This window comes from Acanthochromis polyacanthus, chromosome 4 (genome assembly GCF_021347895.1).
Source record: "Acanthochromis polyacanthus isolate Apoly-LR-REF ecotype Palm Island chromosome 4, KAUST_Apoly_ChrSc, whole genome shotgun sequence".
Lineage (NCBI taxonomy): Eukaryota > Metazoa > Chordata > Actinopteri > Pomacentridae > Acanthochromis > Acanthochromis polyacanthus.
The window spans coordinates 27,167,020-27,194,045 of NC_067116.1; the positions used below are offsets into that span (position 1 = coordinate 27,167,020).

Here is a 27,026-nt window from a genome sequence, read left to right on the forward strand (position 1 = left end):
GTAGCTTTGAAAATAAATGAGTTCATTTGCAAAAACGGATAACTCTGATTTGATAAATTTTCAGAAAACTTTTATTGTTTACTTGAGATAATATCAATCAAACTGAAGTTGAGTGGATTTGACTCAGTAGAAAAATACATGACAAAATAGAGAAAAAATAAATTAATAGTGTTATTATTATTATTATCTCAAGTAAACAATAAAAAAATGAGTTTTCTGAAAACAGAGTTACCTGTTTTTGCAAATGAACTTCAAATCTTCTACAAGACACAGAGCTGTAGCTCCATTTCAGTGTGAGATCTAATGTTTCTCTGTGTGACTGTGTCTGACTTCCTCTAATAAAATCCTCCTCTTCACTGCCAGCTGCAGCCACAGATATATATCTATATACCGACTCATATCTACGGTCCTATCTACTGATTCATATCTATACTCACTAGTCTGGTTTGATGCTGTCTCGATGATGACGTTTCATGAGCACATGAGAACCAAGTATGGACAGTTACGTACTGAGAAACGGCCATAGTCTTCTTACCGCAAAAGTACAAAGCTGCTAGTCTCCTCCGGCATCAGGAAACATCTTCAAAGCTTCTTCAAATCCAAAGGAAATACAATCAAAAGATCAAACTAACGTCATTGGTGCATTCAGGTGCAGTCGGACAACGAAGTTGCGTTCAGGAGCGTCGGAAATCGGAGCTTCACCAATGTAAATTTTCAACGATTTTTTGGGGGGAGGGGGGGCAATCAAATCACGTGGGCACTGCTCCCTCGTGCCCCCCCGGGAAGATCCGCCACTGAATTCATAATTTTTCGCGTCTTATATCTCTCCCCTTATATCCCTGCTGCTTAATGGGAGAACTGAGCTGCAAGTTGTCCTGTCTGTATTTTGAATCGTGGTCAGAATGGTGTCAGGGTCATTCTCAAACACATTTGGAGCTCATTGGTCAGTCTGGTATGATATTTAGTTTGGATTATATTCATAGCTGAGAAAACTGCCTCATAACTGTATGTTTAGCCGAATACAGGTCCTTCTCAAAAAATTAGCATATTGTGATAAAGTTCAGTATTTTCAGTAATGTACTGATAAACATTAGACTTTCATATATGTTAGATTCATTACACACAACTGAAGTAGTTCAAGCCTTTTATTGTTTTAATATTGATGATATTGGCCAAAAAGTAAAGAAAAACCAAAAATCCTTATCTCAAAAAATTAGCATATTATGAAAAGGTACTCTAAACGAGCTATTAACCTAATCATCTGAATCAACGAGTTAACTCTAAACACCTGCAAAAGATTCCTGAGGCCTTTAAAAACTCCCAGCCTGGTTCATTACTCAAAACCGCAATCATGGGTAAGACTGCCGACCTGACTGCTGTCCAGAAGGCCATCATTGACACCCTCAAGCAAGAGGGTAAGACACAGAAAGAAATTTCTGAGCGAACAGGCTGTTCCCAGAGTGCTATATCAAGGCACCTCAGTGGGAAGTCTGTGGGAAGGAAAAAGTGTGGCAGAAAACGCTGCACAACTACAAGAGGTGACCGGACCCTGAGGAAGATTGTGGAGAAGGGCCGATTCCAGACCTTGGGGGACCTGCGGAAGCAGTGGACTGAGTCTGGAGTAGAAACATCCAGAGCCACCGTGCACAGGTGTGTGCAGGAAATGGGCTACAGGTGCCGCATTCCCCAGGTCAAACCACTTTTGAACCAGAAACAGCAGCAGAAGCGCCTGACCTGGGCTACAGAGAAGCAGCACTGGACTGTTGCTCAGTGATCCAGAGTACTTTTTTCGGATGAAAGCAAATTTTGCATGTCATTCGGAAATCAAGGTGCCAGAGTCTGGAGGAAGACTGGGGAGAAGGAAATGCCAAAATGCCTGAAGTCCAGTGTCAAGTACCCACAATCAGTGATGGTCTGGGGTGCCATGTCAGCTGCTGGTGGTGGTCCACTGTGTTTTATCAAGGGCAGGGTCAATGCAGCTGGCTATCAGGAGATTTTGGAGCACTTCATGCTTGCATCTGCTGAAAAGCTTTATGGAGATGAAGATTTCATTTTTCAGCACGACCTGGCACCTGCTCACAGTGCCAAAACCACTGGTAAATGGTTTACTGACCATGGTATTGCTGTGCTCAATTGGCCTGCCAACTCTCCTGACCTGAACCCCATAGAGAATCTGTGGGATATTGTGAAGAGGAAGTTGAGAGTCACCAGACCCACCACTGTGGATGAGCTTAAGGCCGCTATCGAAGCATCCTGGGCCTCCATAACACCTCAGCAGTGCCACAGGCTGATTGCCTCCATGCCACGCCGCATTGAAGCAGTCATTTCTGCAAAAGGATTCCCGACCAAGTATTGAGTGCATAAGTGAACATAATTATTTGAAGGTTGACTTTTTTTGTATTAAAAACACTTTTCTTTTATTGGTCGGATGGAATATGCTAATTTTTTGAGATAGGGATTTTTGGTTTTTCTTTACTTTTTGGCCAATATCATCAATATTAAAACAATAAAAGGCTTGAACTACTTCAGTTGTGTGTAATGAATCTAACATATATGAAAGTCTAATGTTTATCAGTACATTACAGAAAATACTGAACTTTATCACAATATGCTAATTTTTTGAGAAGGACCTGTATAATCAGCATGTGCAGGGCGAGTTTCTTATCAGTGTCGCGTTATTTGTCTTTATATCTACTCTGTCCTCTTGTCTGTCCTTTGCCTCTAAACTGTTTTCTGAACTGAGCTTGCTTAGCGGCTACAATGCAGAGATTTCATTGGCTGAGTGGCATCATGTGGGATGCCTGAATTCGTATGTAATTGGTCTGTGTGTTTCCTGAGCTGATAACCAACGACATAAACACTGGAAAAGCTGCGCTGGGTTAATAGAAGCGACCTGTGAAATTTAAAATGTCATTACAATTTATTGATTACAGGTCCAGGGGAACCTGTTGACCAGCCCCACTTGACACTGGCCCACCGGAACAGTACCCGGTATGCCAGATGACCAGTCCACCCATAGATACCTATATAATCTATGACCTATATCCATCCCTGTATGCTAATGGTGGTCGTTAGCATGAGCCACTTCTTTTGGAAGATTTTTTCTCATTTTTTGAAAATATTTACAAGACTTTTCTTTTTAAATTTGGGGGATTTTTTTTTTTTTTTTTTACAAAAATATATCCTTTAAGGGAAACTTTTAAGGAATTTTTGGAATTTTCTCCCTGAAGGTTTTGCAAATTTTCAGAAATTTGGGGATTTTTTTGCTGAATTTTTTTGGATTTTTTTCAGACAAGGAAACAATGTTTTTTGGTGCCTGTAAATGAGGACAACAGGAGAGTTAAATATCTGCTGAACAGTTTTGGTCTTAAAACCATCTTTATTAGGTTCCCTGCGTTTCACGGCTACGTCCAGCAGAGGGCGACATGCAGCTTGAACACTGCGGTGACTAGTGATGAAGCACCAGAAGAAGAAGGCGGCGCAGCAGCAGCAGAAGAAGCAGAACAGAACCCTCCAGTGCTGCTACCTGCAGCAACAAGCTTCAGCTCAGAACTTTGCGGTTTGAACTGTGTTTGTTTCCAGCCTGGAGCTGTTTCACTGAATTTCTGTCTGTGTCTCAACGCGCCGTCGTGGAGGTTCAAGCTGATTCCAGTGTGAATGAAAATAACGGTCGTGTGAGCTTTCCGTCTCTCTAATATTGTTAGCGCAGCAGCTAGCCACTGTTAGTTTGTTTTGCTAACGATAAGTTAACTGCAGCTCTGATGGCGCCCGGCAACTAACGCTAACGGCATTTACTTTGATTTGCTTCATGTAAATCAAAATTTAGAGTAAACAGAGACCATTCCTTTGCTGGATCAGAGATCAGCGGTGGATCTGAGAGTCTTCGGCGTCCAGCTGCCTGTAGCCGCGGTATGGTTCATCCTGCTGTTTAATGGGGCTTTTACGGACCATGATGCCGCAGAAGATCCAGCTCCTGGCTGTCCTGGCGTTTGGAGTAGCCATGCTGCTGATAGAGAACCAGATCCAGAAACTGGACGAGGCCAGAGCCAAACTAGGTAAGACCCCAACTTCACTCTGTTAGCACGGGTTACTTATAATTAATATCATGTTTGTGGTAGTGCAGTGCTTAGTTCAAAATCTGTACAAAATGTTTAACATCAAGGAGTGAAAATAATGTTGCTTCAAATCATGGCTGGAGTCTGATCAGTAAATCAGATTGCTGATTTTGGCTTATCACAGATGTCAGTATTGGTGGATGAATTGTCTGATATGTAAACTTGCTGTTACATAACACAAAGCAGAAAAAGATACTTGGTGTAATTTAGAAATGCTGTCATTTCATAGTTCCTCTCAGCATTGACTGCAGCACATGTAGCAGAGTACGTATCACAGCTGAGCAGACAGTGGTGTGGAGTCAAGCTTTGTTTGCTGATTTGTGAAATATGCTGCTGAAAAGGTAATAAACAAAGACCCCATCATTTTCCTTGTTCAAAATAACCAACATAAATCAACAGTGTTGGCCAATATATTGGTATCAGAATTTCGTCCTCCCTAATGTCACTGTCAGACCCCAGTTTCAGCACCAGTTGTGCTCAAATTTTCAGATTTTCAAAAAACTCTTTGAAGCATTAAATTCACTTTGCATCTTGTCAGGAGATGTTCTACATCTAAAAGCTAAACAAAAACACTTAATTTATTTTTCTGCTGAGCTATACTGGAAAAAAATGGCATCAAGTTATTTTGCTTTTCTGTTTTGTGTATATAGTGATATTAAAAATTAGAATATAATTTTTGGTCAACATCATCCTTTCTGTAGACAAAACATTTCCATACAACTGATTAGAGCTACAAAATTATGTTCAAAATAATAATCACGATTATTTTCATAAATACTATAATCACAATTACTTATCCAGTTATGTTGGAGACTAACTCTTTCTATTGGACTTTCACATTTAAACAAACAGATTGAAATGTGCTACATTCTTGCTAATGTACAAGTCCGCTTTAAAATGTGACTTTAAATGTTCTTCATCTGAATTCTGAGTATCTTCTCGAGGCTGAATATTTAAAAAAAAAAAATCCCCAAAATGTCTCACCTGCAAAAGATCTATTTATAGATGGACACTACAATTTAAAATGTTCCCTAAACACCTCACACACAAGCTACAGTTAAAGCTAGCTGGACAACTGTGCACAGAGAAGCTTCTAGTCTCCACTCAGTTACTGCAGCAATTTGGACAGATGTGAGACCAAAAAAAGAGTAAAATCTGATTTTCTAATGTCAGATTTACCTGAAACCAGATGATGTTTATCTGCATGGGCTGTTCTCTCTGAACATGTGCCATAATGTATTTAAGTTCATTTGTCTTCATTTACATCACACTTCCTGTCATGTGACTACTCCACACATTTGAATGCTTGCACTGTATTGTGCAGCTCTAATAACCCCTTAAGGATAAATAAAGGTTCTCCATGAGTCTGTACTAATTTGCAGTTTGCCATAGATTCTGAACCTCGGTTTAGTCCTAACTGTCTCAGCATGTCCTGGTCGGCAGATAAAAGTCTTTTTTTCACCACAATGCATATTGAGCTGGTCTTTCACAGCACATATTGCAGCGTTTTAGAGACCTGAAGTGCCTGCAGGTCAGGCTTCTGCACAGGAATAATATACTTTGGTTTGGCCACAATGAATCATTCTTTGCTGCACAGTACCTTATTCCACACATGTCATTCAAAAGTGAAAAATGAGAGCACTCAACATGTCTGTTCAAGCTTGCAGAAATTTCACATTAATATGCAGTAAGTCCAGTGTATTAGTACATCAGGTCCATTGAATTGTTGCATGAGAAAATCCTTTCCACCTTTAAATGTAGAGCTTATTCTGTAGCTTTTCTTCTTCATTTTTCTTCATGGTATTTCTAAAAATCATGCTCTGTAGCATTTTGGAAATATTCTCACAAACAGGTTGAAAAGGATGAGGAGAAAAGTAATTATTTCTAATTTATCTACTTTCAGACCAAAGTACAGTCCTGTGGGAAAGTTCAAGGCTCTAAAATTGAAGATGCTTAGAAAAATAGTGCTATGAATAGTTTTGTTGAGATCAGCAGTGTGTGGAGACCAGACCATCTGCTGCAGGACTCAGGACACTTCTTTATAACTCTGACTGCATGTTTGTGCTTGTTGTTGTGCTGCAGAAACAATTTGGGAGCAATCTGATGGGAATAAACAATGGACAGGAATCTATCTCTATGAATGAATCTCTGCATTTCAAAAGCTTGAATGTTTTGCACAGTGATGTTGGTGTTAGTTGTATGTTATACGTGAACTGCTTGCTGGGATGTCACTCCTGAGACCAGCAGCCATGACAGTTGTGTGATGACTTAGTGAATGTGGATTTTGTTGAGCCATTTTGAGTGGACATCTTCAAGATAAAATGGTAGTAGTGGTTAAATAAAGCTAATGTTGAGGGGAATGAGCTGTATAAATGCATGTCGGTTGTTTGAGGCTACGTCAAAAGCTCAGAAACTATTACTGAAGCAGAATCTGCAATAATAGAAAAGTAGATCGGACAGTTTCTTTATTTCTTTTTTTTTTCCTTCGGACAGTTTCTGGTTGAGTGAGATCAAATATGAAACTGTATAACGTCTGCATTATCAGTTTTTTGTGTGCTGTTCAACACACACAACATGTTTAAACTCACACAGTCAGAAATTATTAGATCTACTTGTCCAGTATTGCAGATTATGAATCAATGAGATGAGAAATTACAGTGAAAATGTCAGGCTTTTATTTTGAATTGTTTCTGCAATATTGTCGTCCATATAGCTTCAGAATTTAGTGTGAGAAAAACGAGCTGTAAGTGGGTCGACTGGCAATTATCAAAAAACTCCTAAAATATTCAGTAAAACAATGATGTAAATGAAGACAAATGAACTTAAATACATTATGGCACATGTTCAGAGAGAACAGCCCATGCAGATAAACATCATCTGGTTTCAGGTAAATCTGACATTAGAAAATCAGATTTTCCTCTTTTTTTCATTGTGGTCCTATATTATTTAGAAAAAAAAATGAATTTATTAGAAGCCAAAGAACACATCTTAACCAGGGGTGCCAATAATTATGGAGGGCGCTGTATATGTCAGTCCCTCCAGGATTTCGCGGGCGTTTTTCATGATTGTTGTGGCCGAAAATGCCTGAATTCAAGGCAGCTTTTCTAAAAAAAATTGCGATAAAAGTTGCGATGTTTTAAGCTTATTTGTTGTGATAAAATTGCGGGGGACAGTGACAATTGCTAAAAAGCTGCATTTTTTCCAACTTGTAGAACATGTTTCAACGCTGTAATTGACAATATTTATTCCGATATTAATTATTTAACGTTCCGACCCATTTCCACAAAAGCTGGCACACCATGGTGAGACATTAGCAGCAGCCAGATACTGGTTTAATATGGCGTGACCTAACTATGCAGGGGGCGACAGGAATTGATGGGACTCAGAAACACCCCCACAATTTAATCAGTTGTTCCTTGTGCCGTTTTCGATATGTCCACAGTGGTAGATTTGTTGTAGGATCACAATCATGTGATCGTCAGCAGGCTGCTGAGGTAGCGTTCACTTGTTGCCATGGTTACCGTGCCGCTACCTCAATGGGAAATCCTTAACAAATCCGTTGATCCAAACTTTAAGCCATACCACTGCCGAAGTCTAATCATTTGGTCCTTGTATCATTTCTGACGACCCTTAAATTTTCATTCAAATCCCTGAGTCGGTTTTTGAGTGTTGTGGGTAACGGAGGAAGGATTCACACACACTGATCGTCACATAACTCCGCTGTGTTCTTTGCTGGAATAATTAATCTAATCTTTCAGTGCTCTAACGCAGTGGTTCTCAACTCTGTTCCTCAGGACCCCATGTCCTGCATGTTTTAGATGCTTCCCTGCTCCAACACACCTGATTCAAATGATCAGCTCATCAGCAAGCCTCTGCAGAAGCCTGATAACGAGCTGATCATTTGAGTCAGGTGTGTTGGAGCAGGGAAGCATCTAAAACATGCAGGACATGGGGTCCTGAGGAGCAGGGTTGAGAACCACTGGTCTAACGGATCTGGATGCAACAGCTTCCATCATGGTGATTTGTCTGGTCTGTTGTTCGCTCATTTCAGCCGTTCTAATATGTTTCATGTTAAAAAAAAAAGTGTGTATCAGTCGATGATTTTTTTTTTTTTGTAGGCTATTCCACCACAATATTGCACAGGTGTAAAACAGTTTAGCTCCGCTTTGGTGAAGAACATCAGTGAATTAATTGTTTATCACGGTCTTCAGCATCAATTTTTGTTGGTAAATGAGAGACATTAGTATCGCACACGTCTGCATCTTCAAACCATAAACAAGGAAGTGAATTCGGTGACGTACGCGCATTACATTTGCGCTGGGAGCTGCTATGATTGGTGGAACTCACGGGAGGTGGGCCAAAATTGCGGGAAAGTTGCGGTGATTGGACAAAATTGCAAGGAGATTGGTTGATTTTGTGTGAATTCGTGCGATTGCAACATCGCAAATTCCTGGAGGGACTGATATATGTCATTTTGAATGTCCAAAGTTCATGATCCATTTAAAGGCTCTGGATTCAGAAGCTGTCCAATGAGAGACCTCTGATGATTTGAGATGAATTCAAACATACCTAACTGCATATACACAGACATGCCATTTTGTGTTTAATCTTTAAGATTAGGGAAATTATAATGGATCATCCATCTGCCTTCAAACAGAGGAGCAGTGTTCCTGCAGACATGTTTCTGCCTCCTCCTGAGCTTTATCTGTCCTTGTGGTGTCAGACTCTGAGGCTTGGCTGAACAGCAGGACGCTGGTCTGAGCATCATGCAGCCGGTCTGAGTTCCTCACAAGGCCATCCAGTAATTGGCTTTAATTAATATTGCAGTGGAGAAAAGAAGAGGCAGAAAACGCATTTAATTATGCCTCCTGTCAATATTATCATCCAAGCCTAATGACTTGTTTCGATGTTATTGTGTTTTGAAGGACTGTGTTGTTTTCATTAATTAAGGCTCGCTAACAAGCCTTGCTGTCCTTATGCCACACTCATGTGGAGTTCCACGTTTACAACCTGCCAGTGTTCACTTCATCTTTTACAGTAGACAGCAGAATTAGAACAATATCACAAGTTATATGCAAGTGTGCTATATTTCTTAAATGTCAAATTATAAATTGTCACCTTATAGTGATTTTATTACTTCTCAGCTGAACAGCAGGTATTTTCTCTGTTGTTAAATTTAAAAGCTAGCTACACTCAACAAAAATATAAAAGCAACACTTTTGTTTTTGCTCCCATTTTTTATGAGATGAACTCAAAGATCTAAGGACCCATCCACACGAAGACGAAACGCTTAACAGTCCAAAAACGATCGCCATAAAGACGAAGGCGTCTCAGAAAATGTGTGCGTCTACATGAATGCACTCGATACGCATGGAAACGCTATAAAACACATGCCAGACCTCTAGGGGCGCTGTAACAATATGACGGAAACACACGCAAACAGAAGAAAAAAACAGTGGGGATGCGCACTTGCGGCAAAAGTTGTAAACAGAGAGCAAGCCGGGAAGCATAAGTGGGCCGTAATATGTCCTCGATAATTGTTTGTTCAACTCTGTGGTGACTGAGAAGGAGATTTTGCTGCAACAGGGATAGTAGGGTCACTAGCTTCATCAGCACATTTGCTACACTGTACGCCACCATTGTTGTTGTCGTTGCCACGTGTGGTGCATGCGTATCAATGAAGATACGAAACTATGACGCAAGTGGATCTGAAAAGTAGCGGAGAGCCAGTAAACACGGAGCTGCGTATACGGCATTTCAAAATCTTTCCACTCTGGAACCTGGTTTCAAAAATGATCGTTTACAGACCCCCAAAACACCGTCTTCGTGTGGATGATATGCAGATTCGGCAAGAAACTTATGCGTTTAGACCTCGGTTTGTCTTCATGTGGATGGGGCCTAAAACTTTTTCCACATACACAATATCACCATTTCTCTCAAATATTGTTCACAAATCTGTCTGAATCTGTGATAGTGAGCACTTCTCCTTTGCTGAGATAATCCATCCCACCTCACAGGTGTGCCATATCAAGACGCTGATTAGACACCATGATTAGTGCACAGGTGTGCCTTAGACTGCCTGACAGTTTGTGCAGAAATTCTTTGGTTATGCAAGCCAATTGTTTCAGCAGCTGTCTGAGTGGCTGGTCTCCGATCATTTTGGAGGTGAACATGCTGGATGTGGAGGTCCTGGGCTGGTGTGGTTACACGTGGTCTGCTGTTGTGAGACTGGTTGAATGTACTGCCAAATTCTCTGAAACGCCTTTGGAGACGGCTTATGGTAGAGAAATGAACATTCAATACACGAGCAACAGCTCTGGTTGACATTCCTGCTGTCAGCATGCCAATTGCACGCTCTCTCAAATCTTGCCACATCTGTGGCATTGTGGTGTGTGATAAAACTGCACCTTTCAGAGAGGCCTTTTATTGTGGGCAGATTATCTCAGCAAAGGAGAAGTGCTCACTATCACAGATTCAGACAGATCTGTGAACAATATTGAGAAAAATGGTGATATTATGTAAGTGGAAAAAGTTTTAGATCTTTGAGTTCATCTCATAAAAAATGGGAGCAAAAACAAAAGCGTTGCGTTTTTGTTTTTGTTGAGTGTATCTAGATGTTCTCTAATGAAAATACAAGCTCCACAGTAGGGACAGAAAGTCAGGGCACCTTTTTATTACTGAGTTTCAAATCCCTGTTGTGTTGCTCTGCCTTTGTCTTTGAAACACTGTAATCAAGTCTGGTTACAATTTTCACTTTGTGTGTTTTTTTTTGTTTTGTTTTAGAAACACTGATGTGATTCTGGCATTTTGTTTTTTATCGATATCACACTGGAATATTTCTCTTCTGTTATCAGAGTTATCTTGTCAGCCAGTATTTTGGTTCATCCAGACATTCATGGTGCAGCTATAAACATGATCTCCTAAACACCTTTTGCACTCCTGCAGCACCACATCGTCACTCCTACCTCTGAGCTTCACTATCAGGACTATGCATAAAGGGATGACGGTATCTGCTCAGCGATGACAGACGTTGTGTGTTCTGTTCCATTCAGAACGTACCATTGCTAGACACGAAGTGGTTGAAGTGGAACAGCGTCACAGCGAAGATGGCGGCGGGCGGGAACTGTCGCCACTGCCTGAGAAAGACGACATGGTCATCATCTACAACAGAGTACCCAAGACGGCCAGCACATCCTTCACCAACATCGCCTACGACCTCTGTGGGAAGAATCACTTCCACGTCCTGCACATCAACACGACCAAAAACAACCCTGTCATGTCTTTACAGGACCAGGTGAGAACAGTTTCCAGCCAGAAATAAGCTCTCATGAAAAGTGCACCTCTCACCGTGATGCTATTGATACATCACTGAATACTACAAAGAAGCACAGACAGGAGAGTCCTTTGATGCTACAACAAATGCTGCACTAGTGACGAGTTTTAGGAGCTTTGAGCGGCATAGCTGAAAATCTGGAATTAGAAATAGTTGTCTTTTGTGTGTGCTGAGCTGGTTTTAACATAAATATATTCACATGAATGTAAAAGATTTATTTACGACCAAATCTCAGGGTAAGAGAACACAAAACTTGGTGTCAAAAATAGATATATTATTGTGAATATTTCTTATGTTAACTCTCTGAACTCCAAGTAGTTTCTTTGCATCTTTCAAATTCTTTCTCACTGTGGACTGATTTTTCACTGCATTGCACACCTCTGTGAAAACAACACAACCATGACTAGTAGAGAGAACTCAAAAATGTTGTTTGTCCAGTTTGACACAGTTCTGCTGCCATAAGTCATGAAACAAAGAAAAATCAAAAGTTGACCCACATGTGTTAACGACAGTGGAAAATTGAGAGACTGCATTTAATAGATATTTTACTACTTACATTTTTAATTTGTTTCCATACATGTCTCCTCTCTGCTCTGAGTCAACCGAAAAGTTCCTGAATTTTTGTGACATTACTGTTGGTCAGAGCTGAGTCAAATCATGCTTCTCAGTCGGGCTGAGGAACACAATTTTTTGTCTTTCACAGAATCAGATTACTGTTAATAGTTAATTCAGGTTTGTTTTTTTTAACGAGACACAGAATCAAGTAATTTTGATGAAATACCGCGATTTTCGGCTTAGATTTGGTTCAGTTTGCTGATGGAACGGTGCATCACAGAGGAGCTGTTTGAGGACCATCTGAAAGTTTCAAATGCAGTTATTCTTTCGGTTTTTACAGTTTCTGGCTGATAAATGGTGGGATCTTGGCAGCCTTTCTAAGCTGCTGGTGGGTTTTAGGGTTCAGAGGATTATTACAATCCTGTGTTGAGATTATATTATAAGAATGCGTATGGAACTAAGTATGCATGGCAAGTTGAAGGTCATTCATTTTATAACTACAACTGACTTATTTGATTAACTCGTTGATCTTCTCTCTGCTTTGGTCACAGCTTCTCTTTCTAATTCCTTTGTTCTCACTGATGAAGGCTTCACACTGAAAACTCCTGATTGACTTGTTAATGTAAAGACATGAGGCAATGCTTGTTGTTGCTGTTGGATGCTACATTTTTTAAGGCTACGGTTTCAGAACTCTAACTCATTAAGCTGTCATAACTGCCAGCATTTTCCAGGAAGGCGGTTGTCATGGATTAAAGGGTTGTAGATTACAGGTACAGCAGATGGAGGGAACATGAAGTGCAGTCATAAAGTCAGTAGAAACACAGGCGAGAGGCGCTTTTGCCCACTGACAAATCCAATAATGTTCTCTGAACAGGGTGGGTGTGTCCTCAGGGTTGTTCAAAAAAAGGCAGCCCCTCTTTGTGTAAGTGTAAAGCTGAAACTGCTCTGCTGGATCTAATGTATCATTTCTGTTCATTATAAATATGCTCCACTTTTCTCAATATAGATAGAACAGTAATCAGCTCAGTTGTGAGACCGTATGCAGCATTTGAGCGCTTCAAAGACAATTCTGGTACATTTTTCTGTGCCAAATTTCTCAGTAGCCCAAACCTCGACAGCTAGTTTGAAAGGCCCCTTTATTATCAGTTAGAAACTGTAAAAACAGAAAGAATTGTCAGACTTTCAACTTTCCATTGGTCCTTAAACTTCTACTTCTGTCATAAAATGAACCAAGTTTAATTGAGATGTTAAATCAAAATCCCTTTATTCGAAGTCTCTTTCAAAATTTGGCCAAAAATGAAACCTTTGCAACAAATTCTGACATGTGGAATAAAGGGGTTTTGATGAAATATCACAATTTTAAGTTTTGATTTGGTTAAATGTTCTGATGAAGCAGCACATCACAGATGATGAGCTCAAGAGCTGTTCAGAGGTTTTTTAGTTTGTGGCTCAAATGTTTTTTTTTTTAATTAGGTTACATTCTTTTCAGACAACTAACAGAAAAAATACAAAAAAGTACTAAATCGATAACCAGTTTTGATTTTTAAAACTAAACACGTCGCCTTTAATCATCTGTGATTATTTAAATATGTTTCCATCTCTTCAGTGTGTTTGTTTCCACACATGCAACCTGATGATGTTTGTGAAACCTGCAGCACAGGTCACCTCGTGTAAACGCCCCAAAGCTGCAGCATTATTTCAGGCTGCTCGTGTTGAGGTAATATCCTGTCATCTGCCATCTCACAGCAGCCACCAGCAGCACCTCAAACACTGCGGCTCCTCTGAACACGATCAAGAGATGAGAGGAAAAGATTCAGTCTGTCGTCTCATCACAACTCATTTTAATACACAAAAATTCTCGCTTTTATCCAGTAATGGCGTCTAGACGAACCAAAACCAGCGAAAATGTGTGACTATTTTTTCTCAAACCACAGTGTGTTTGTGTCAAAGACAGCAATGTAGATCTTTGTTTAGATGAAGCAAAAACAAAACATATTGTAAAATAATGTATTTAGATTTTATGCTGGTGAGCGGGGCTGTAGTTTCTACTGGGGATTAGAGGGTTATGACTTTCCAGAATCACTTTTTTTCCTTTCGCTAACTTTTATATTTGTGCAGTCTAACTTTTTACCCTCACATTTAGCTTTCAGGGTTTGTTCATTTCGGTCTGCTTAACTTTTTGTGATGAATATTAAAAGTGAGGTAGGCAATATTTTTTGGCACACAAGGCAGAATTTTTTATATTAATCTTCTAGTATTTTTGTAATTGAAGTAGTCTGAGAGAAAAGGATTTACATGTTCACCTTTAAGTGAGACAGCATAACTACCCACCAACACAGTGAGGGCAGGATGGGGTAAATGAAGCAGTGTTAGGCTTGTAGCTTTTTTATTTTTGTGCATTTGAAGTGTGTGATTGTCTGATGGGAGGGGCTAAGAAGGGGGGCTGTATATTTACTAATTCTGGCTCTTTTTCTGGCTTTAACATTCTGAACTCCCAGCAATTTCGTGGCATCTTATTTGCTAGTGTTACACTTTTACTCACTGTGGGCTTATTTTTCACTGCATTATATGGAAACAACACAGCCATGGAGAGAACTCGGGAATGTCTTTGGTGCAGGATGACAGTTATAATGCTAAAAATCATAAAAAAAGAAGAAAACAGTGGAATTTCTTTTCTTATGGACAGACCTGGAATCAACATGTTCAACATTTTTCCAAATGCCCACATGTGTTACCAATTCTGGATTAAATGGTGGCTCTAAATACTATAGATATGTTAGTATTTACATTCTTTGCTCTGTGTACACAGCCTGCAGTTCAGCCAAAGTCAGTGAATTCTTGTCGTGCTGAGTCATTAAAGGCATCTCATTTCCTCTAATGTGCACAGAATTTTTAGATTGTTGCAGGATGTGTTTAGGGCAAATGCATTATTTTGGGAAGTTTTTAAAAAAAAAATGAGACACCCAGAATAAAGTAATTTTGAAAAAGTATCACAATTACTGAGTAGTTCACAGATGGTCAAAAGATGATGTGACTGTTCTTTCTGTTTTCACAGTTTGTGGCTCTTATAAACTGTTATTTTTAACCCCATGACGGCTGAATTTATTTCTTTGTGTTTTTGCTTTCCAGCCGGTGCTAAAATAAGTGGAGATTGTTCATTTATCTTTTACACATAGAACAGATAGATAATAATAACAGATAGATAATAATTACGTCCTACGAGAAACCAGTGCTTGAAAAAGATTCTAAGGTACAAATTGAATGTGCACAAACCGGCATTGGGGGAATGGATATGGTATCTCGGCTGCAGTCTGAATGAAAGTGGTATGATGCGAATTTGGGACAATAGGCGTCAAGGGGTTAAGGCCAGTGACAAGATTTGAGAATCAGAGTTAATCAGAAAGTGTTTTGATCTGTTTTATCTTAACTCTACATTATACTTCAGTGAAGTTTGTACTTAAATATAGCACAACACAATGCAGACATTTTGTTGTTGCTGTTTCCCTGCAGCTCCATAATTACTTTCCATTATCTTTGTCTCCAGGTGCGCTTTGTCAGCAACGTCACCTCGTGGAGAGAGATGAAGCCCGGCTTCTACCACGGCCACGTAGCTTATCTGGACTTCTCCAAGTAAGGCCCTTCATTTCCTGTAATAGCATTAATATCCAGATTAGTTACAAACAGCAGAGCAGATAAAGGGAGGTCATGTATTGATTGCTAACATGTGCTTTAGTGTTGATTAATGGCATTGTTGTCCTTATCTCCCCTGACACTATCATCTCGGTGATCACAGGTAATTATCCTAATGCTCTAAGTGTTTCTCAGTGAGAGAGATCCTGTTAACTTTCACTCTCACTCCTGCCTCATGCTGCCACCTTTTCACTGATGGGAAAGCTGGCTGCTAAATGCAGTAAACAGTGAATCACTCTATAAAGGTGGCAGCTTAATGGTCTGCTGTATTGAGAGCGTTCAGTTTGCATTTGTTCTGTGTAAATCTGTAAAGAATGTGTCGCCCTTCTCTTTTTGTCCAGATACAGTGTGAAGGGAAAGCCAATGTACATAAATGTGGTGCGGGATCCTATAGAGCGCCTCGTGTCGTATTACTACTTCCTGCGGTTTGGAGACGACTACAGACCAGGACTTCGGCGAAGGAAACAAGGCGACAAGAAGGTCCTTATGTACAGCTCATCTGTTTTTGTTTAAATAAATGTTTTATTTTTTCATCTGGACGCCATGATCACTGATGCTTCTGTTGTGTTTCAGACCTTTGATGAGTGTGTGTCATCAGGAGGGTCTGACTGTGCTCCAGAGAAACTCTGGCTGCAGATTCCCTTTTTCTGCGGCCACCATTCAGAGTGCTGGTGAGTTTACTCCATCTGACACCCTTCTCTGCTCCGTCTCCCCCTGTTTAACCACCAAACTGTTGTTCTAGGCTGCTAGCTCAAACCAGACTCACACTGCAGGTGTTTGGGACTGATTCCTCCCTGCTGTTCAGCACAGAGTATTTGGTCATGTTGGAGCGTGTACAGATCTGGTCTGAAACTTCCCAAAATGTTTATAGACTCAGTATGTGTCATATCAAGCATTGGTAATTGCCCGTTAAAATCTGGATGATTACCATTATCAAGGTAGCACCTGTTGCCTTAACATTGTTGCTCTTAAAGCTAACATTAGCTACAGCTGCTAAAACTGACCGTTAAAATCTGACCTCCAGATGTTCACATCTTTCCAGCTATTTATCATCCAGATTTGTTTAGCCTTTTGCTTGTGTGTTTGGATTTTTTTTTCCCACACAAAGTGTCATTAGCGTTACAACAGTCTCCATTTTGGTTCTGTCTGCTTCCACATGAGATCATGTCAGACGGTGCTTTGCTCCCTCTGGCACAATAATTGTATTTATCTTCTTTTTTTCTCATGATGCAACACATAATGTGATTTCAAAACCAGTAAGATTTTATATTGTAATGTGAACCCGACCTTAGCAAGGGGGCAGCAGAGAATAGTGACAGAACAGGAAATCTGAATACATGTAGAAACAGTTTAAATTTGACTACCCGTGATTGACACAGTAAATTAGAAGTAGAATTTGTGCCACTGCTGCTGTCTGCCACTCATTCACTCTATAGTGCTGGGGGGATTATCTGGGGTAATCTGGGGTAGAATCACAAGGTTTTCTCTAGAAAAATCACCTATCATCCAAGTGTTGTGGATTTAAGGTTCTAACTAGAGCCACAAACAACAGGAAATGAGGATTTTAGTTGCGTACTTTATTGTTACAGAAAATAATATCCTGTACTTTTTAAAAACATGTTTTTAACCATTACTTCTAGCTATGCATATTTTAAGTGCTCATCTTTTGGGAAATAATTCTTTTGTTCCATCTGTTTTAACAGTTTCTTTGTTGGTTTTAGCTAACAATTTCTGCGGACTCAGGCCTTCTCAAACATATTTTTACAGTTTATTTTCCCTTCTAATCCATATATTTAGATTTTGCAATGAAATCACAGTTTTCTTTTTTGTTTGTTTGAGTTATTTATCAGAAAGTTGACCTTTCCATGTACATCCTGACAACAGCAGAAGTGCCTCTGGTTGGTGGTCACACATCTACACTGACTGATCTCAGATATGTGTTGTTGTGTGTTTTGTGCAGGAATGCTGGCAGTAGATGGGCTCTGGAACAGGCTAAATACAACCTGGTGAATGAGTATCTGTTAGTTGGCGTAACCGAGGAGCTGGAGGACTTCATCATGATCCTGGAGGCGGCACTCCCACGATTCTTCAAGGGAGCCACAGAGCTGTACAAAACAGGTAGCAACACTACACATTACTCCTTGTGTTTTTATTTGTGGTGTCCTTAATAGAGAGCTGTTGGTGCTAGGGACATGAATTTGAATTTCTAAATGGGTTATTTATTGTTTATATTATAACCAGTTAAAATATATTAACCAATAAGCCGTAGGACGAGAGGACACGCATGTCAGTAAATCTATTATGGGTTAGCTGTAGTACCCAGTTGCACCATCAGATGGAGCCTCTTACTATTTAATGAAATGAAGTTACAAGTGTGTTTGCTGAACGCCTATATGAATGGATAAAACAAACACACCTTCTCGCTGTCCAACTGCTAACTGTGACAGTCGTGTCAATGAACTCTGCAGCATTAAGTTGTAAATAAAAAACAAAACGGACGATTGCAGCTCATTTGCTTTTAATACTTTGGATTTTGTTGGACCAGCTGTTGAGGCACAATTTAAATAGACTTTGTTTTTCCAAAATATGTTTATTTGTATCTTACAATTTTAAGTGGCATATACAAACTTTTAACAGAACACCCTCTCAGACACAAAATACAATTCCACAGTAATGCCCCCTGATGCAAGTATGCAGAGACTTTTTGATTCATCAAGCCAATCATCATCTATAAAGCAGCTCTTAGGCGTCATCTTCCTCTTGATCATCAGTTAAGTCAGAACCTTCTGCATAGGCTATAAAAGGTCTCCAAATACTTTCAAACGGGTCCTTTTTCCTCTCAGTAGGTAAGTGATTCAATCCAATGGAAGTGTAGCAGTATTGGTTTAAGCCACTGTCCAACACTTGGTCTTCTTATGTTTGTCCAATGCAATGCAATCAGTCTTTAAACAAATATCAACAAAAAGCTGCTCACTTTTTGTAAATCTAGAGTTCTTGGGCTATAAACCTAAAATTATAAAGGAAGGTTCCAATAGAAAGTCTTTGGAAAGAATATATTTGACAGTTTGCTTTATTAAAACCCAAAAAATAGATTATTTTGTATTATGCTTTGGTATTTCATTTACAATTCAATAACCTGGTGCTTGCTATATCTGTTCTTTAAATTTTCCTGATGTAACTGAGACACTTTTACGGTGAACATTAAGTGATTTCAGCAGCATATATAAAATGTCCACTGTATTTTTAAAATTTTAGCCATTCAGTTTATTATTGACTGTCAACATGGCTGATTGTCAGTTAAAATGCTCATCTCCAGCTGTTAGTGGAGGTTAGCATTCATGATTAACATTTCAGTTCAGTGGAATGTTAACTATGTGTTTACTGACGTGGTTGCTGAACCTCTTTTTGTTCTTCTAGGAAAAAAGTCCCACCTGCGAAAGACCACGGAGAAGAAGCCTCCCACCAAAGAGACCATCGCCAAGCTGCAGCAGTCCAACATCTGGAAAATCGAAAATGAGTTTTACGAGTTTGCCCTCGAACAGTTTCAATTTGTTCGCGCCCACGCCGTCCGGGAAAAGGACGGAGAACTTCATGTCCTGCCTCAGAGCTTCTTCTATGAAAAGATCTACCCCAAAGTGAACTGAATGTGCAGCCGGAAAACTGACACCAAGACTGCACAGAGACTCTAATAGAAGTCATAAACACTGGGAGGTCAAGAGACACTAAATGATGCTGGACTTAAGAAAACACCCTTTTAGACTGTACAGTGCAATTTCTATGAGGAATGTTTTCATTTTTGAAAAGCTGGAGCAGCTGTTGATAAAACTAAATCTGACCTGTGAGACAGAGTTTCTCCTCAAAGCGGTTAAAATATTTACTCTGGTTCATCTCAAAATCCAAACACAAGAAGCCTTTGATGTCTTATGATCTGTGGTTGGTTTTTGGGTAAACCATCAAAATAAAAGCAGTAGAGCCGTATTTAAACGTCATTTTCTTGAAATAGGAAGTAAGTTTTATCTGGTTTATATATTAACTGCACACCACACCTTCTGTGCACCAATACTTGTTTACAAATAGCAGAACACCGAGGCTGCATTTGTACATGCTGTATTAACATGTTTTTGGACCAAATGGTAGCAAAAGAAAATAGATTGGATCTTTGCATCCTTTGGTGCGTGACTAGTAATTTTTTATGCCACTGAGATGTTCTCAATTTTTACACGTTTAACACATCATATCAATATTTTATCAGAGAGATAGTGATGTGTTTGTTTGATACAACAGACAGCTGCTGTTTTTAGTCTGCAAAAGGACCACAAGCTGAAGGAAGATACTAAGAGTAGAACGTGTGAGTACAGGGTTCATTTAGACAGAGACTGATAGTGCCTTTAATATAATGTAGAGGACGTTTTCTTATTATTAATTTTGCAGTAATTCCACGGTCGCACTTCTTCTTGTTTTGGTGTACTCTTACTGGCTTTCTGTTGTTTCACATTTACCACAATAACATAAATACAGAAATGCAAATGACTGAGCTTCTTTGCTTCTCATTTTCTCGACCAAGAGTTATTGATTGAATCCAGTGTGTGTCTGCTGAATCTACTGAATTAGATTTTTTTGCCTTTTCAGGAAGTTTTAGGACTTGAGAGAGATGGATTACTAAACGGTTTTCATTGTATGTTCACTGAAATCAAATCTGTTTGATCAAATCCCCTGAATGGGGCATTTCCCATAGTGCAATTCAACAGTTTCCAACTGGCCAGTCTTAACATCTGGAACTTGACTATAGGGAGCACCACAAATTATTTTTGATTTGTGATTCACCAATATTTTCCAGTTATCTCACAACAACTTTTAGTTTATTACCTTGTAGTACTTTTGTGTTCCTTCACCATAGTTTTTGTTTGTCTCATTAACTTTTGTGTTCCCTGGCAACAGCTTTTGTGTTATCTTAAAAAGCTTTCCAGTTGGCAGTCAATCATTTTTCCATTACATTGCAGTACTCTTGATTGGCCCACTCCCAATTTCAGATTAGATCAAGACATCTCTGGTTCATATGAATCAAAGGGAATGGAAAGCAGGCTGGGAAGGGATTGCAAATCCCAAAATTCTCACTGTGACCTTTAAGGAGCTCTACATAAAGAGTCTTTTGTCTAGAAAAATGCCAACATATCCTAAACATACTTCTAATCTACACTTTAATGGCTAATTCTGGCCTGTAAATGCCACAGGAGGAGCTTGAAAAGGTTGCTGGACAGAGGGACGCCTGCTGCTACTGTGACTCTACCTCTGGGTCAATATGTAATTGCAGGACTTTTTGTAACATAGTTGACAGGTATCATAGTTGACATTTTTTGATGTTTTCATACCTAAAATCAACATGGCTGCCAATAACCAAACACCACATGGCATTTTTAGACAAAGATTCTTCTGAATGTTATATATACAACTGAGTAAAATTGAAATTGAAAGTTATTTATAAAGATATTGTAGTAAACCTGTTGACATGATAAATCCATACCTGATTTACACACTGCTTTATATTGAATAACTAAGAAAGAGGAGAAAGACCATACCTTGGAGTCTTGCCAGTATTTTCTTCAGGAGGACATGGCATCATGTGGAGCAGGTCATGTGATTTGGAATAGGTTGTTTTCACTTGACGTCACTTCCGTGCTGGGCAGCGGGTGCGAAATACAAACGGAGGGCAACAAGTGAAGTAGTAAGCAAGTCTGTAACCAAGACGGCGATGTTTTGCGTCGTTTACGGCTGCTCAAATCGTTCCAACCGGGAAAGAAGCAAGAGTTTTTACCGAGTACCCAAGGTAGTCATTCATAAAGGGGAAAGTTGTAAGAAGCTCATCGAAAAACCCCGGAAAAAATGGCTACTAAATCTTCGCCTGCGATCTGGAGGAGCAGAGTCAGATAATGCCTGTGTGTGCAGTGACCAAAGTAACTTGTTTATTCGCTTATAGTTATCATGTACTTTCCTATGTAGCACTAACGTTTGTTTTTCGTTGCTTTGTTTAAGTTACGTCAGACACACTGCGCTTAATAGCTGTTGCTAACTGCTGATGCTTACATATGCTAAACATGAAATAGTCATAAATAATAAAATAAACACTCATTCTGGCCAAAACCAAATGAAGGTCGTTGTTCAGTAGTTTTGAGCCCAGGTCCACTAACAAAATAGTTGTAAGACTCCATACTTTTGTACGCTTTAATCTGCTGTTTTGTGTAGAAGGACGTTTGGAAAACTAAGTAATTTGCGATGTCAACTGACTCAACAGCAGGCAAATATCTTAAATCTGTCGAAAAATCCGTCTTCTTGAGAAGGTAGGGATCACATCCGGCATATCTTGTGACTTTTTGCAGGTACCTTTCTTTTGCAATTCCATTTAAAGAGCTGCAATAGACACTTTCCTCTATCTCTTCCGTTGCTGTAGTTTACGTCTTGCCCTCTGTCTGAATCTCACGTGGTGTCAGAATCACGTGACTGAAAACAAGCTATTAACACACTTCCTTGAGAGGTGTTTGTTAATGAGGTTGTCAATGCTTGTGGAGTGTTGCCTAACTGTTCCTGAAAGACTGAGCCAAGTTGGTGAACATTTTTCGTGGGGATGCTTCCGGTTTTGTTTAAAACTTCAAATGTGATTAATGAATGGAAAAACCATAGGTGTAAGGATTTCATCTTGATAACGCTAGGCAATGAGATTGTCATTGATAAAATGCAGATGTACTTTCTTGGTGACATATCTCTTTCCTTACTGTCACTCCACATAGCATGGCATAGTGTTATTTTAAGACAGCTACATTTTTTTGTTAACAAAAAAGTCATAGTTTAGTATGTCGTCCAAAATGTTACTAAAACGTCATAGTTTAGGATGTCGTCCAAAATAAAATTAAAACGTCAAAGTTTAGGATGTCGTCCAAAATAAAATTAAAACGTCAAAGTTTAGGATGTCGTCCAAAATAAAATTAAAACGTCAAAGTTTAGGATGTCGTACAAAATAAAACTAAAATGTCATAGTTTAGGATGTCGTCCAAAATGTGTAGAAAACATCACAGTTTAGTATGTCATCGAAAATGTGAAAAAAGTCATAGTTTAGTATGTCGTCCAAAATACCACTAAAACGTCATAGTTTAGTGTGTCTTTTGAAGTTTGAAAAAAATGGCACAGTTTAGTATGTCGTTCAAAATGTCATTACAATGTCACAGTGTAGTATGTCATCCAAGATGCCACCAAAACATCATAGTTTACGATGTAGTCCAAAAAATCACCAAAACGTCATAGTTTAGTATGTCATCCAAAATGTGAAAAAAGTCATAGTTTAGTATGTCGTCCAAAATGTCACCAAAACGTCATAGTTTAGTATGTTACGGCCACCAGTATTGGTGTGCCGTCTGGTTTTGGGGTGATGTCCTGTTTGACCATTGTGTGGGGGAAAATTACATGTGTGGGTTCAGCTGTGGTTGTTCCAGAGTCTCTGGAACCCCAGCTGCCAGCCTTTCCAGCTGATGACACCAGACCTGACGACCTGCACTGCAATCTGGTTCTCCCAGCCCTCCGACCTTCCTGATTGGGCCACCCTCCAGCTCCTCTCCACCTCTGACCAACCAGATGCAGCCAGCACCACACCTGCAGGCTATATACCTGCAAGCATGTCATTAGTCTAGGCGGCTGGTATTTGTGACCAGTCTGCCCTGGGCCCTCTCAGTGTGGGATCATTTGTTTGTACTTTGATGTGTTTTGGTCTGTAGGTACGTGTTGTTGGGTCGGTGGGTACCGCAGACCACTTCGGTCTGTAGACACTCGTGGTGAGTGCTACAGACAGTGTGGGCTTAGTGAAGAAGCCATTCGAGTTGTGAGTCTTCATTACCTGTGTGATCAATGTATGTTTGTGACCTGTGTGGTCAATATGTGTGAATGTGAGGCACCAGTTTTGTTGAGTTTGTTTTTGCACCCCTTGTATTAGTTTCTGTTACTGGTGGTGGGTGTTGCTGTTGTAGTTTTGTTTGGCTAGGGAGTTTAGTTGCTTTGTTTTCGATTTAGATAAGATTAGGAAACTCTGTAAGCCTTCATTTGGCCTTATTCTGATCTTTGATTTAGCAACACTCACCAGTATTGTGTTCTGTATTGTCACTCTTATGTTCCGTTCACCACTAAGCAATAAATCCCTTCACCTCAACCAATAATATCTGGTTTTTGTTGCATCCAGCCACCCCCGAGAGGTAGGATCATAACAAGTATGTCGTTAAAAATGTAATAGTAGTATGTATTTAGTATGTCATCTAAAATGTCCCTAAAACATCATAGTTTAGTATGTCATCCAAAACGTGACAAAAACATCACAGTGTAGCATGTCGTCAAAAATATAACAGAAACGTCACAGTTTAGGATGTCATCCAAAATATGAAAAAAGTCATAGTTTAGTATGACTTCCAAAATGTTACAAAAACATTATAGTTTAGCATGTCATCAAAAATATCACAGAAACGTCATAGTTTAGTATGTCGTCCAAAATGTGAAAAAAACACCGTAGTTTAGTATGTCGTCCAAAATATGAAAAAAGTCATAGTTTAGCATTTCGTCCAAAATGTGAAAAAAAAAATCATAGTTTAGTAAGTACTTCAAAATCTAACAAAAACATCGTAGTTTAGTATGTCGTCCAAAATATGAAGAAAAAGTCATAGCTTAGTATGTTGTCCAAGATGTCATTAAAACATCATAGTTTAGGATGTCGTCTAAAATGTCATAGTTCAGTGTGTCGTCCAAAATGTGAAAAAAGTCATAGTTTAGTATGTCGTACAAAATGTGAAAAAAAACATTATAGTTTAGTATGTCGTCAAAAATATCACCAAAACGTCATAGTTTAGAATGTCGTCTAAAATGTGCAAAAAACGCCATAATTTAGTACGTCGTCCAAAATATCACTAAAATGTCATAGTTTAGTATGTCACCCAAAATGTGAAAAAAAAGTCATAGTTTAGTTCGTTGTCCAAAATGTGACAAAAACGTCACACTGGAGTTTGTGGTCCAAAATGTGGAAAAAACGTCATAGTTTAGAATGACGTTCAAAATGTGACAAAAGCATTATAGTTCAGTATGTTGTCCAAAATGTCACTAATACATCATGGTTTAGTATGTGGTCCAAAATGTAAAAAAAAAAAAAAAAGTCATTGTTTAGGATTTCAAAATATGACAAAAACATTATCGTTTAATGTGTCGACCAAAATGCCACTAAAATGTCATAGTTTATGATGTCGTTGAAAATGTCACTAAAACATCATAGTTTAGTATGTCGTCCAAAATATCACAAAAATGCCATAGCTTAGTATGCCATGCAAAATGTGAAAAAAGTCATAGTTTAGTATGTCATCCAAAATATGAAGAAAAAGTCATACTTTAGTATGTCATGCAAAATATCCACAAAACGTCATAGTTTAGTATGTCATTAAAATATCATAGTTTACTCTGTCGTCCAAAATGTGAAAAAAAATCATAGTTTAGTATGTCATCAAAAATATCACCAAAACGTCACAGTTTAGTATGTCATCTAAAATATCACTTGAAGGTCATAGTTTAGTAAGTCGTCAAAAAAACGTCATAATTTAGGATGTCGTCCAAAATGTCACAAAACCTTCATAGTTTAGTGTGTCGTCTAAAATGTGAAAAAAACATCATAGTTTAGTATGTCATCAAAAATATCACCAAAACGTCACAGTTTAGTATGTCGTCTAAAATGTGCAAAAAAACGCCATAGTTAGTATTTCGTCCAAAATATCACTAAAACATCATAGTGTAGGATGTCGTCCAAAATGTGGAAAAAAAAAAAAAAATCAGGGTTTAATATGTTGTCAAAAATATCACAAAAACGTCATAGTTTAGTATTTCGTCCAAAATGTGAAAAAAAGTCATAGTTCAGTGTGTCGTCCAAAGCGTGACAAAAACATCACAGTTTAGTATGTCGCCAAAAATGTGCAAAAAAACACCATAGTTAGTATTTCGTCCAAAATATCACAAAAACGTCAGAGTTTAGTATGTCATCCAAAATGTGAAAGCAACATCATACTTTCGAATGTCATCCAAAATATGACAAAGACATCATAGTTTAAAGTGGTTCAAAAGGAGAAATAAACATCATAGTTTACCATGTCGTCAAAAATATCACAAAGACGTCATAGTTCAGTATGTCGTCCAAAATGTCATCGTTTAGTATGTCATCCAAAATGTGAAAAAAGTCATACTTTACTATGTCATGCAAAATATCCACAAAACGTCATAGTTTAGTATGTCGTCTAAAATGTCAATAAAATATCATAGTTTAGTCTGTCGTCCAAAATGTGAAAAAAAAAAATCAGTTTAGTAAGTCGTTTAAAATATGACAAAAAACATGACATTTTAGTACATCGTCCAAAATATCACTTAAAGGTCATAGTTTAGTAAGTCGTCCAAAATATCAAAAAAACGTCATAGTTTAGGATGTCGTCCAAAATGTCACAAAAACATCATAGTTTAGGATGTCGTCCAAAATGTCACTAAAACATCATAGTTTAGGATGGTGTCCAAAATGTAACAAAAGCATCATAGTTTAGTATTTCGTCCAAAATGTGAAAAAAATATCACAGTTTAGGATGTCGTCCAAAATGGGGAAAAAAAAAATTGGGGTTTAGTGTGTCGTCCAAAATATCACTAAAACGTCATACTTTAGTATGTCGTCCAAAATGTGAAAAAAACGTCATAGTTTAGTATTTCATCCAAAATGTGAAAAAATCATAGTTTAGTATGTCATCCAAAATATCACTAAAACGTCATAGTTTAGGATGTTGTCCAACATGTGAAAAAAAGTCATAGTGTGTTGTCCAAAACGTGACAAAAACATCACAGTTTAGTATGTCGTCAGAAAATATCACTAAAACATCATAGTTTAGTGTGTCGTCCAAAATGTGAAAAAAAACATCATACTTTAGTATGTTGTCAAAAATATCACAAAAACGTCACAGTATGTCATCCAAAATGTGGAAAAAAAATCACAGTTTAGAATGTCGTTAAAAATGTGACAAAAATTTCATAGTTTACTATGTCGTCCAAAATGTGAAACAAACATCATAGTTAAGTATGTCGTCCAAAATGGGGAAAAAAGTCATAATTTAGTATGTCGTCCAAAATATCACAAAAACGTCATAGTTTAGTGTGTCGTCCAAAAGGTGAAAAAAAACATCATCGTTTAGTATGTCGTCAAAAATATCACCTAAATGTCATAGTTTAGTATGTCATCTAAAATGTGCAAAAAACGTCATAGTGTAGGATGTCGTCCAAAATATCACTAAAAC

The 27,026-nt window shown here is 38.6% G+C and overlaps 1 protein-coding gene across 1 annotated transcript; it reads left to right on the top strand.

Annotated features, from left to right (window-relative positions):
* Positions 1 to 3,461: 3,461 nt before the first annotated feature.
* Positions 3,462 to 20,223, top strand: hs2st1b (heparan sulfate 2-O-sulfotransferase 1b). Its single transcript, XM_022191998.2, has 7 exons — positions 3,462 to 4,055; positions 11,168 to 11,409; positions 15,548 to 15,633; positions 16,035 to 16,173; positions 16,267 to 16,364; positions 17,654 to 17,811; positions 19,111 to 20,223. The coding sequence occupies exons 1-7, from the start codon at positions 3,932 to 3,934 to the stop codon at positions 19,335 to 19,337; spliced, it is 1,074 nt and encodes a 357-aa protein (XP_022047690.1). The 5' UTR covers positions 3,462 to 3,931; the 3' UTR covers positions 19,338 to 20,223.
* The last annotated feature ends 6,803 nt before the right edge of the window (positions 20,224 to 27,026 follow it).

Bases quoted from the DNA above. Each gene is read 5' to 3' on its own strand.
- hs2st1b (XM_022191998.2), top strand. From the start codon at position 3,932: ATGGGGCTTTTACGGACCATGATGCCGCAGAAGATCCAGCTCCTGGCT. The intron at 11,410-15,547 runs GTGAGAACAGTT...CTTTGTCTCCAG, and splicing joins TCATGTCTTTACAGGACCAG to GTGCGCTTTGTCAGCAACGT. The intron at 16,174-16,266 runs GTCCTTATGTAC...GTTGTGTTTCAG, and splicing joins GGAAACAAGGCGACAAGAAG to ACCTTTGATGAGTGTGTGTC.